General features: G+C 38.5%; 1 protein-coding gene across 6 annotated transcripts in view; it reads left to right on the forward strand.

Annotated features, from left to right (window-relative positions):
• LOC125274677 (fucolectin-7-like) overlaps positions 1–13,131 on the forward strand; it is a 49,678-nt gene that overhangs the window by 17,098 nt on the left and 19,449 nt on the right. Inside the window, exons 1-4 of one of the 6 annotated variants that reach the window (XM_048201073.1) lie at positions 9,699–10,029; positions 11,133–11,212; positions 11,520–12,197; positions 12,377–12,440. The exons of 4 other annotated variants lie outside the window; for them this stretch is intronic. In XM_048201073.1, the coding sequence (XP_048057030.1) occupies positions 12,430–12,440 (11 nt within the window). In that variant the 5' untranslated portion in view covers positions 9,699–10,029; positions 11,133–11,212; positions 11,520–12,197; positions 12,377–12,429. Of the gene's footprint in view, positions 1–9,698; positions 10,030–11,132; positions 11,213–11,519; positions 12,198–12,376; positions 12,441–13,131 lie in introns of those variants that run through there. One more of the 6 variants, XM_048201072.1, reaches the window with a different exon arrangement.

Consider the following 13,131-nt stretch of genomic DNA (forward strand, 5'->3'; position numbering starts at 1 on the left):
CGCATGTCTGCCAGAGTCAGCCAGAGATGGCGTTGCTGGACTACCAGAGTAGACATCGCGTGACCAACAGAGCGTGCTGTCACCTTCGTTGCCCGGAGGGCAAGGTCAGTGGCAGCGCGCAGCTCCCCAAGCAACTGTTGGTCAGGCCCTTCCTGGGGCATCTCCGACAGCGCCTTTGCCTGGTAAACCTGCAAAAGGGCCATCGCGTGCAGGGCGGAGGCAGCCTGCCCACAGGCTCTGTAAGCCTTCTCAGTCAGACCGGCTGAGAACTTACAGGCCCGGGACGGGAGGCGCGGCTCACCACGCCAGCCAGTGGCCGTTGGACACAACTGCATCGCAACAGACCGCTCGACTGGCGGGATCCTCGCGTATCCCCTGGCTTCCCCGCCGTCCAGGGAGGTGAAGGCGGACAAGGGACCGGGCCTTGCACGAACACTATACAGTGCTTGCCAAGACCTGGTCACCTCATCGTGCACTTCCGGGAAGAAGGGCATTGGGGCGGGACGCTGGACCTGACCATCGCGACCCCCCCCCCCCAAGTACCAATCATCCAACCGAGATGGGCCAGGGCAGGGTGGAGGATTCCACTCGAGCCCGACACACATGGCGGCCCGGGAAAGCACAGCCGTCAACTCGGGATCCGACTCGGTCAACGCTACCGTCCCGGAGGCCGGCAGCGCAGCCGGATCTTCCTCCCCCGAGGACTCTGGCTCGTCTTCCGATGCAGAGACCGACATCTGCTCCGCTGCAGGCGCACCAAAGGTAACGGCTGGACAGTCCGTAGAGGGCCCAGCGGAAACCAACGGCGGCACGATGGGTTGCGGTGCTGGTGAGGCGGCAGGGGCCCGCGGAGCGGTGCTCGGCGGGGAAGCCCTGACCGTGATCCTCAAGTCACCCTTCCTATACGCCGCCGAACCGTCATTCCGACCGGGGCCGGAAAAAACGGTCGAACGGGGCATAGGGGAGGGGACCCCCGCTTCCTGAGACTTCAGGAAGGAGAGTCTAGACCTCAGCACCGCGATAGTCATATTCCCGCAATGGGAACATGAACCATCCACAAAAGCTGCTTCTGCGTGCTGAACGCCCAAACACGAGATGCAGCGATTGTGCCCATCAGCAGGGACCAGGGAACGACCGCACCCAGTAACACACAGACGAAATGACATACTGTCAGGGTTCGTCTGTAAAGCTCTTTTAGAAGGGGAACAGTCAGCTCACTCGTGCTGAAGCACACAGGGAGTGACGCGATGTGTGCAGGTACACCACTCCCTGACACACACCGGGGAAACCAGCCCAAATCGCAACACACTCTTATTTTTCTTTTAGTAGTGGAGATTTGAGAGTTGCTGTAAAAACAGCAGTTGAGAGCTTTTAAGCTCAGGCTCCCCGGAAGCTCGCGACCTCGCTGAAGTGCCTTGACTGCCAACACAAAACAGCGCTGTTGATCCTCTTCTGAGGCAGTTTAGTTTCACTTTGAAAAAAGTCTTTTTTCTGAAGCAGGACACCAGTGTTTGGCTCCGAAGCGAAAGACAGAGTGCGATTGCATCTGCTTCCTATTTATATACATCTGTCGGGGGCGGTGCGCATTATGCAAATATCGCACGCCAATTCCATTGGCTTGTTTTAGTTCACACGAAGCTGATAGGGCTCTCTAAGCGATATCCCAATTCGTCGGTCACTACTGACGTACGTCGAACGTGACCGACTGAAAGGGAACCAGGTGATGAAGGTGCTAATGGATGAAGAACCTCCTGTGGCACATCAATGTCATGCTCACCATGCAGAATGACCGCGGTACACTTCCTAGTAAACATCTGACCATCTTCGGTCAACCCTCAGTCTTCTCAGTGCATCTTCTCACATGAATAGCAGCAGACAGCAGACTGCCTTTTGTTCACTGCTCGTTCATCTCAAATGAGATCAGACTCAGCAGCTGTTTGTGGTCCTGCCTCATTTACAGTTGAATCCCAATGATCTGATTAATAACTGCTTCATCAAAGCACTGAATTAGCATCAGTTTGAGCAACAGAAATGTAAAGTAATGTAAAAGCCATGCTGATGATGTTGTTGGCACTTCTGAGCTTGGTAAATAACAGTGTTTACACTATGGTCTTTTCAGTGATGTGTTTCACACTCTTGCAGCTCAGGTGAGTGTGTGTTTCCCTGAGCTCTGCATTACACTCCTGATGGAGTAATGATGCTGAAAATTCAGCTTTGATCACAGGAATAAATTACATTTTACAATAAATTTACATAGAAAACAGCTATCGTACATTGTAATAATATTTTACAAAGTTCTTACTGTATTTTTGGTCAAATAAATGCAGCCTTGGTGAGCAGAGGAGACCTTTTTCAAAAACATGAAAACATCTTACAGACCCCAAGCTTCTGAACGGTTTTTAAAAATCGTCACACTCTATGAATATAATAACAGAAAAATATTTAACTTCATGCCTTTTGAACAGTCAGCAATTACACTGATTTTACTTTCACCTGTTTGCCAGCAGGGGGCGAAGTTAAGCTATACTTTTGTGCAAAATTCACATTTCATTTGTCAGTTAACCTAAGGGCATTGGACTAACCCCCAGTTTCACAGACAAAGCTTAAGGTGATCCTAGACTAAAATGCATGTTTGAGCTTTTTTTTTTTTTTTTTTTGTCAATGTAACTGTTTTGTCTCGAGAAGCACAGCAGTAATGTTTTTTTCTAGGGTACGTTTATATAAGCTACTTTAATGCCCTAATTGAACTAATGCATAATTCTGGCTTAATCTAAACCCTGTCTGTGAAACAGCAAATCAAAACAGCAGCATTAAATATACAATCACATCATTTTCAGAATGATCACTTCCATCTGTCGGCCAGCAGGGGGCGACGTTAAGCCATACTTTTGTGCCAAATTCACATTTCATTTGCCATTTAACCTGAGGGCAGGGGACTAAGTATGTGCTAATGATGTATGGCATCCTGTGCTGGGTTATTTTCTCCTGTCAGACCTTCCTCTCTGTCAGACGCACCGCTGTATACACATCTAAGATGACCCAGCTCTCACCTCCAGTGTGGTGAGTACAATCTTATCCACGGAGGAGAAGTACGCCTCCCAGAGCATCTGTGTTCGCTGTCTCAGAGCCAGCACCCTGTCAATGCCCACCGCCCGCACCGTAGACGGGACCTGAGGGAACAGAGTGACAGAACTAAATGATGTAAGTCCAAAACCTCAGCGTCGAGTTTCTACCTGTCGACCACCTCCACAAACTCTCAGACACAAATATGCTGCAGTGACAAAAGTGTGTTGCACTGATTTTAAGCTACATCTTAAGATATTTAAATTTACTGTAAAGCAAAAGTACTGTAGTCTACTAAACATTTATTTTATTCAAAATATATAATTTACAAAATGTATCTAAATAATGCTATAAAATCAAACCCACATGTCTAACCAAACTGTAGTAGAAGTAGAAGTTAATTACACAAATATTGAAGTTCCCATGAGATTTTGTTTAGAAAGAGTTTTGATTATAAAATATTGAAGTAAATTTTGTAATATGAAACATGACAACTCCTGCTAAAAGGAACTTAAGTGCTGTTTTCATGATAACGTAATGTCTGATTTCAAACTAGTTTTCACAGGATAAATACTGAGTGTGTAAACCTTCTAATGAGATTTAATTTATGATGATTAATAAAATATGTGATAGAAAAAATATTTTTCTATATTCCTGACAGTAAATTAAGCGGCAACAAACCTATATAAAGTTTCAGTCATGGAAAGAAAAAAATGTATATGTGTCCCACTTTACAAGAACATGAAATACTAATATGCCCACAATTATAAAATGCTTCTTTTTCAAATTATTTAGCCAAAGTCTTTAGTTGAATGCTGATTGTTATTGAAGCAATGCAATGCAATGCAAAAAATAAATAAATAAATAAATAAAAAAATGGCAGAGAATCCAGAAAATGGTTTTCTTTTAATAAAGCTTGAATCTTAAGCATACTGTAAATGCATCTGACTTGTAGTGACAGTGAAAATCAAGTATAGTGTTAGTTCAGGCAGGCCACGTCAGAAAATGAAAATATTAAAAAGTTATTTGAAGTGATGAAGTAAAGAGAGAGCCACAGAAGAGACTATGTGCAGAAATGACAGAGGTAATCCATTTTAATTGATTAAATTTAAAATGTATTACAATTATTTTAAATGTATGTTTTTTTTGTTTTTTTTTAGATTTTTTTATCTAAAAAAAAAAATACACTGAACAAAATTATAAATGCAATACTTTTGTTTTTGCCCCCATTTTTCATGAGCTGAACTCAAAAATCTACGACTTTTCCACAAAAGGCCTATTTCTCTCAAATATTGTTGACAAATGTCTATATCTGTCTATATCTGTGTTAGTGAGCACTTCACAGGTGTGGCATATCAAGATGCTGATTAGACAGCATGATTATTGCACAGGTGTGCCTTAGGCCGGCCACATTAAAAGGCCACTCTAAAATGTGTGGTTTTATCACACAGCACAATGCCACAGATGTCGCAAGTTTTGAGGGAGCATGCAATTGGCATGCTGACTGCAGGAATGTCCACCAGAGCTGTTGCCCGTGAATTGGATGTTCATTTCTCTACCATAAGCCGTCTCCAAAGGTGTTTCAGAGAATTTGGCAGTACATCCAACCAGCCTTTTTTGTACATAGAAAAAGTCTTAGATCTTTGAGTTCAGCTCATGAAAAATGGGGGCAAAAACAAAAGTATTGCGTTTATAATTTTAAGTGTAATAATAATCATAACATCAAAAAAAGAGGACACTTTGTAGGATTCAGTGGAGTATGCTTCTGGCAAAAAACAAAAACAAAAAAAAAAACAAAAAAAAAACAAACCTATAAACAGTGACAGAAAATTTTACAGAACCAATACCCTCAAAGGCAATAAGTTATTATTATTTTTATTATTATAAAAAAAAAACAATTTTGACGCTTGAAACATTTTAAAAATCATTTATTTCTGCCGTTACTGAAACGGACTTTAATTTTTGATAGTGTAAACTCTGTATATTGTGCCGATGTTTACTTTGTTCTTCCTCATTTAATGTAAACACATCCAAAAAGTACACATTAAATTGCACAAATGAAAGACTGTTTACTTTGAGCACACATTGTTTTTATACTGACATGACAAAACTACACCACATTTGAACAATTTTTCCTTGTATGCCAGAAAAAGTTTTGTGATGTAGGAACATAAATAATGATATTATTATTTTAAAATTTAAATGTTAGCAAAAAAGTTATTACATTGATCAGTAAACGGAACTGTTATCCCAACTCAAAAGCATGATACGTTAACTTTCATTTACAATTTTAAGTGAGTTGAGTGCAATAAAATCAAACATTGCAACTCATTTCAAATAAGTAAACTGAACAAGCAGCAAAAGTATTTGAAGTGTTTTAAGTGTCTTTGCTGACAAATATTTTATAAAATTGTACTTGCCTGCAAATTTGTCTATTTTCAGTACTATAGACTATTTCACTCAAAAGATAGAAATTGATAAAAAAGTGCAGGTCAGTGTTATTTATTTTAATATAAATAAAACTGCAGATTATAATTTAAAATTATTCTATTAAATAAAATTATTGCATCTAGACAGTTTGACAAAAACTCAAGATCTCAAATTCTCTAATTCTGAGACCAAATCATCCATGCTATTCCTGCAAAACACGTGGCACAATGCTAACAAAGCTTAAATTTACTCAACTGCAGAAGATCATTGTTTAGATTCCTGATCACAAGAGCACACATTAAGTATTTGAACACATGATGAGAATTTCCTGCACAAGCAAGTTCTGTTCACAAGGAACAAGAAATGAATAAACTGATGAAATGAAACTTGAATGACTTCATATAAAAGCATCTGTGAAATGTGCAAATGTAATAATTAAATTAATCTTTTCCCACTTCTTTTATTTTGATATGAGTAGACACAATTGTCACTGAATCAATTTACTCAACCACAAAATGAGTGAATGCATTCTGCACCAATACTTCATCAAGTCTTCCTCTGTTGAAACAGGATTTATAAATAAATATAGATTTATAAATTAATATTTGTATACATGAAAAGTTATCAATGAAACACTTTACAGAGCATGGCAGATATTTTCCCACCATAAAAACTCATTAAAAAACTCATTAATCAACATACAGATGAGTGAGAATACTGTCTCATTAAATTGAAATGAAAAATAAACTCAAATAAATTAAAATCTCCCATATGTCCAGAAGAGAACAGCAGTGAAAGAAAGTACATGTCTTTGTTTATCTGAAATACCTGATAACATTCCAATAACTGTATAGTGCGTTTTACAATACATATTGTTTCAAAGCACCTTCAGAGAGATAAACAGGAAAAACAGCAGAATCAATTATCGCAAATACACTATGGAGAGCATTCAGATACTTTGGCATCCCCCAGCAGCATCTATATCTAAGGCAATTTAAGGCAAGGCAATTTTATTTATATAGCACATTTCATACACAATGGTAATTCAAAGTGCTTTACATAAAAAGGAAACAAATACATAAGAATAAAATGGAATGCATAAGAAATAAAAATAACAATAAAAATAGAGAATACCCCTATCTGGATGGAGGAGTCAGGGAGTTTCAGTTAGAGTATTTGTCAAGTAGCTGTGCATTTAAACACTACTCTTACAGACAAATCTTCCTGGACTAACTCTGTCCAGAGCTCCATTCAGGGATAACACTATTCAACTTTGTTGTCAGTCAGAGCGGATCTAAAAGGCTCTATCCATCGGTAGGCAAGTTCGGTCCTAGAGAGCCGCTGTCCTGAAAAAAAACCTCACCTGTCTATAGCCTTTGTAATCCTAAACTCAGCAGGACAGTGGCTCTCTAGGACCGAACTTGCCTACCCCTGATCTAGACGGATCTTCCTTGCACCGGAGGGAAAACTGTGAAAATATTTATAATTGTCAGGTAGCTGTGTGTTTAAACTACCCTTACAGATAAATCTTTCTGGACTAACTCCATCCAGAGCTGCATCCAGTGATAACTCCCTAATTCTCCCAGCTTTTTCAACCAGACAGCAAGATTTAAAAAACATGAAAAGTCAGAAATAAAAAGAGGATGCATAACAGATTTATATGAAATGCAAATAAAAACAAGAAAAAGAATTTAAAGAATAAAAAGATGATACATATAAAATAAAGTGCAATCAGTTCAGAGAAAGCACAGTTGAGAAAATCCCCTGGATCCACTGTTTCCACAGGCCTTCTCATCCTTCAAACGACCAGATCATCTTTCTCCAGGAGGTTACACATTTCAGACAAACATGTTGATGCTTATATCTGAAACAATAATCAGATATACCCTCACAATAATCTTTTCACATTTAAAACATCAAAGGTTTAATCATAGAATATTTAACATCAGTAACATCTTAAATTATTTTTAAAATTATTGCAAAACATTTCTCATAAACAACATTTACACATCAATGCCAATAAAACATTTTTAATAAATTAATAAAGAATCACCCCCCTTTAGATAGTAAACATTATTTTGAAAATGTGCTACTATTTTAAAACAATTCTCTAATGCACATCAGCATTAGAGAATTACAGTCATGTCGTTCATGCAGTGATGTGTATGGCAAAGTGTGAATGTTTTCTTCTTTATTTCCTTTCAACAGTGCCAACTGGGTTTCCAAATCGCCTGTTTTCTTAAGCAAATCATGATAGCCCATCTTTCTTTTCTGTGAAAAGTGACACTGCCTTGCTTTGTGTCCTGTCTTTCCACATGCAAAACAACATCCTGATCTTTCCTTCTTTTCTGCAAACAAAGCCTTGCAATGTGACCTTGTTTTCCGCATATATGACAGACCAATCTTTGAAGAGATCTCTCATTGTCTTGACAATGTCTAGCAATGTGACCAGAATATCACCTTCTGAATTTACTCTTGCAAATTTCCTTGTTCTGTGATCTAAATCATCAGATAATCCAGAACATTCTTTTCTGCCAAAGGCAGCAACTGGATGTCTAGATTTGGCCTCTTTCATTTGACTGTTTGCATTAGCATTATTGTTGTAAAACTGTGTCATTTTAGCAATTATATTCGGAGAGAGGTGTCACAAACATTGACACAGCAGAACGAGTGAGTGGGTCACATTTGTTAATCAAGGCAGACTTAAAACGGACATCATTCTTAGTAATATCAGGATTGCTGCTGAAAGTTTTAAACAACTCCAATAATCGATTTGAAAATGCTGCTGGTTGCTCCTCTTTCCTCCGGTGCATCTCAGATATTTTATCCCAATTAACTGCACATACGTAATATTTTACAGATGTAATTGTGTTTAAATCGTCATAATACAAAAGTATATGTTCTTGTACGAAAACTGCTGTCTTTATGTATGGCCATTATTGATTGATAATAATATAATAGATTCTTTGTGTTATCAGCATGAGTAACTGCACAGATTTTACAGATGTAACTGTAAACATCATCTCAATTCAAAACGTATATGTATCTGTATGGCAGTACAGAAACTGTTGTCTTTGTTGTGCATGGTTATAATGTAAAACTCACATGAATTTTCAGACTATATTTTAGCTCGTTTTGATTAGCTTTCAAAAGCTTATGGGAAATATTGCCTTACAATGTCACTTACAAATGTTTGTGTATAAATGCTCAAGTATAAACAATGTAATGTGATACTCTCTAAAAATGTTCGTGATATATTTCACTCAGTTTGGGTAATGATAATAACAGTTTCTTTGATTGTGTTATCATCATGCTCGCGCTTTTTTTTTTTTTTTCTTCTACAGATGTGACAATGAAAATTTCATTGTCAGAGAGCCAAGGCAAAAAAGCAGGCAAGCAACAGGCAGTACACTCTGTCATGGAAGACAGAGACTGATGTTGACATGTTTCCACAGACTCTGCAATTCCTGCCCGCACATGAAACTGGACCAGAACTGAGCTCTGCTGTGTCACATGTGTCACACATACCCCCTTTCCACCAGCACGAACCAGGTGCTAGTTCAGAGCTAGTGCTAGTGCCAATTCGGAGTTGGTTCAACTGACGAGCCTTCTAAGAACCAGTTTGCCTTTCCACAGGCTAGAGAGCAACCACAGAGCCGGGTCTTGCGTCACTGTATACGTCTCATATTTCACAGCAAAGCTAGCGCTGCAGCGCCAAACACAAATACACCAGACTCGTTTGAGATGCATCAGCTTCTCGCAAAGCGATCGGCGCATGACATCAAAGCTCCGCAAGAACGATCCAAAAGTACAAGGAGTCATATGCTCTACAAAAGCTCCCGCGGACCCGCGGCACCCACCGAATCGGTCCGCGCTGCTCCGATGCATCTCGAACAAGCCTTCTATCAACAATCGCGGATGTTTCACTACCGTTGATGGCTTTGCGAACCTACATCGGCATCCAAACACGGCTCGCCGTAATTTGTATATAGACGGAGATTACGATCGAGCTGCTATTAGCTCGATTAGCTGCTATTTCAAAAATGGCGGTCACAAGTTTCTTGTTGGTCACGGTAACCCCGCCCCCAGCCCCTGACGCAAGCAGTTCTTACTTCTAGCCCAGCAATGTTTTGGTGCTACTTACGAACCACTTTTTCTGGTTCGGAGCTGGTGCTGTTGAAAGACAAAGAACTGATTTGAAACTAGGCTCTGGCTCCGAACCAGCACTCAAACTGCCTTGGTGGAAAAGGGGTAACAGTGGTGTGTCACAGAAAGCAGCACCACAAACAGACCAGTAGTGACCATGTACCAGTTTCAGGAGCTGAGCTGACCTTCGATGGCAGGAGTGTTGAGATGGTTGCTCGCCGGAGCTGTGTGCACTGCACTACAAAGCAGTTGAACAGGAACTGTTTTCAAGAGTGGCACAAAGATGTGTGACTGTGCCACTGACCATTGGCCCTGTCCCCTCCATCCTGGATATATTCCTTGCATGAGCAGCCAAAACACTATGCGAACAAGTATGGCATGCAGAGGTGGGTAAGTAGGGCTTTTCAAACCACCCATATCTCAAAAAAAAAAAGAAAGTCTCGTCTCTCCCTATGTACACTGTCGTCTGTACCACTACATGTTGTTTACATGTGTAAATTCAAGTATGTATCAAGTATTTTTTTTTATTTTTAAATACAATAAAACAGATTAAAATGTTTAGATCTCCTCACAATTTTTGTTCAGGCTGCCTTACAGCATTCCACTTTGATGGGCCATTATCCCCTGGGGGAGTGTCTTTTGTCTCCCCTGGTGTGAATCACATAAATATTCATGGCCATTAAATTCAATCAATTCAAATCTGATACTGACACAAAAATGGCAAAAGCATTATAAAACACCATAAAAGATTTGGTGCACTATATTCCAAGTCTTCTGAAGCAATTCCATAGCTTGATGTGTGGGACAGATTAATATTTGTTATATTATATTTGGAATAGAACTTCTTAAACGATGTTTCCTAAAATGTTTAATGCGATTATAAGCAAGTAAATAAAACCAATAAAACCAGCACGCTAACCTATATATATATATATGACGTTAAAGTGATTATTGTCATACAATTACCAGGTGAAAACCCTTTCAGTGATGTGCACAATATATAGTGAAAAAAATGTGCCTTAACTTTTTGTAATAATTACTTGAAATGCAATTCATCATTGTGCAAAAAACAGAAAGCACAAGTGTTTTTGTCAGGTTGTTAATATACGGTAGAATACGAGAAAATAGTGAAAGTACAAGTGGAAAATCTATCCATGAGACAAGAAGTCCAACAGTGGACATGTCAAATATTGATATAGGAAAAACACAGGAAAAATATGTAACGGACACTTTCTGGAGATGCAATAATGGAATAATGTGTTTTTATATGTGTTTCTTAAAATAAAGTTAACTTTAGCCAAATATATTAAGTGTTTCTATTTAATGAAGAAAACAAATCACAGAAGTGTAAAATTAATGTAAACTTCAATCTTTATCAGTGGCATTGCATCCATAGGAGGACATGTAAAGAAAGTACAAACATTTTCTCAGTGTTTATATATAAAATCCAAGCAGTGATTCACATTATGTTTATACTGATGTTATTGTCACAGACACGTCAGGCTCCACCTTCCACCAATCACAGCGCACTCAATCACCAGAATACTAATCACTGACACCTGCACCTCATTAAGTAAGTAAGTAAGTAAGTAAGTAAGTAATTTTAATTTATAAAGCACATTTACACACAGCGCAAACTGACCAAAGTGCTGTACAATGAAAACACACATATAAAATCAATATATAAAGAATAATAAGTAATAAAATGAAATAAAAGGAAATGCAATGAAATCTTCAATAACAGGGCACACAACACAGAAGCATCTCATCAACACCAGTATAAAGAGCACTCACACACACCACTCCAATGTCCGGTCTCGTTTGCATTATACTATATGCTTAACTTAAGGACTCCCTGTGATCTACTTACCTGTCTCCAGCGTTTCCTGTTCTCCTCGTGTGATCCCTCGTCTCTGTATGAGTGCTCCTTGTCTCCAGCGATCTCCAACGACTCCAAGAACCATTCCACCTGCAATCACAAAAGGACTGTATTACCACTCTGCACTTCAAGTATCTCCATTGCTGCACTGTTCACTTACCTGCACTGCCAATATCTTGTGCCGGTTTCAATAAACACCATCTACTGTGATTTCCTGTCTCCGTCCCTTCTGTACTGTAACAGTTATACTTGATAGAAAATAGGAAAAGCCATTTTATTGTGTTTGTCATAGCTTGAACATTTCTGGCCTCTCCACTGGATTGTAGGCTGCACTCTTCACAAATCACATGATAGTGATGTTACAAATAACTCTGAAGGTTCGAGGCTCATATCAAGCATACATCACAGTCTCCAAGCCCCATATTGGGGAGATTATTGGTCTCACTTTCTGGCCAATCACGGGGGTAATTGTCGCTTTGCATGTCAGAATAATCAAACCCGAATGTAAGGTTCAAACTAGGGCTGTCACAAAAATGGAGACTCTTTTGTTATAGGTCCATTTAATGTTGATTTTTCAGATATCAGATAAGACTCATTTGGTTGGGAGGGCCTTAATTCAACAATCAATAGAGCATCATTTCACACTGTTATTCAACTAGACCCCCTTCAAAGACTGCTGGTGTGTATTAATATTCATATCCATGTTTAATATCACATTTTTGGTTTGAACTGTTTTGACAGCATAATATTCCTTATGTGAATAATATATTGGATAAATAATAAATCTAGCAATTGTTTATAAAAATATTATTAATTCAATTTATTTATTATATAAAAATGTATTATTTTGTGTAAAAGCAGATTTGCTGAACTGTTGAATTGTGAAGGTCTTCTGTGAGGTTGATACATTGATGAATTCCAGGTGAGTTGAATGTTTATGAACTCTCTACACCAGGGTAACGTTACAATTGGAATGGGGAAAAAAAGGAATTTGTTGAATATAGTTTTTAAATCAATTTGGTATCACTTTCATTAGTGATACATTTTCAAAACTATTGGCACAAAACTCACACTTGTAACATCTTTTTGTTGAAAAAAAAAAAAAACTAAAGTAACTGTTCTGCTTATGTTTCCTTTCACAAAACCATTATAGTAAATGTCACATTCGTATTTTGCAAAAACACAAAATAATAAATCAAGTGAGTTTGTTGATAATTAAGAACAGCTAGATTAATTTACATTAAAAAGCATCACAGTTACTTATTGTACAATGAGTTTCATTAGGTGGCAGTTGTTCAGTCTATCAGATGGAGTGAATGTACTCAGTTATACTATATCACTAAACTGAATATTGAATAAATTTGTAATTTAATACAACATGTACTATTAACAGTAAAAAATCACTCAGTCAGTTGTAATTAATATCAACTGTTCTGACATATATAAGGCCTTGTTAGTGAAGAATCTGTTAGTGGTGTTTCTTTGGGAGCATGAAATGCAATGGAGGTTTTACTAATAAAATTACATTTTACTGCACTTTGATATTCTTCTCATTATTTTCCAATAGCGGCTAGTAAATCAGAAGTCTCGCCAAAACACCTAAAAAGTTTTTA

The sequence above is a fragment of the Megalobrama amblycephala genome, linkage group LG9, assembly GCF_018812025.1.
Source record: "Megalobrama amblycephala isolate DHTTF-2021 linkage group LG9, ASM1881202v1, whole genome shotgun sequence".
In the NCBI taxonomy this organism is placed as follows: domain Eukaryota; kingdom Metazoa; phylum Chordata; class Actinopteri; order Cypriniformes; family Xenocyprididae; genus Megalobrama; species Megalobrama amblycephala.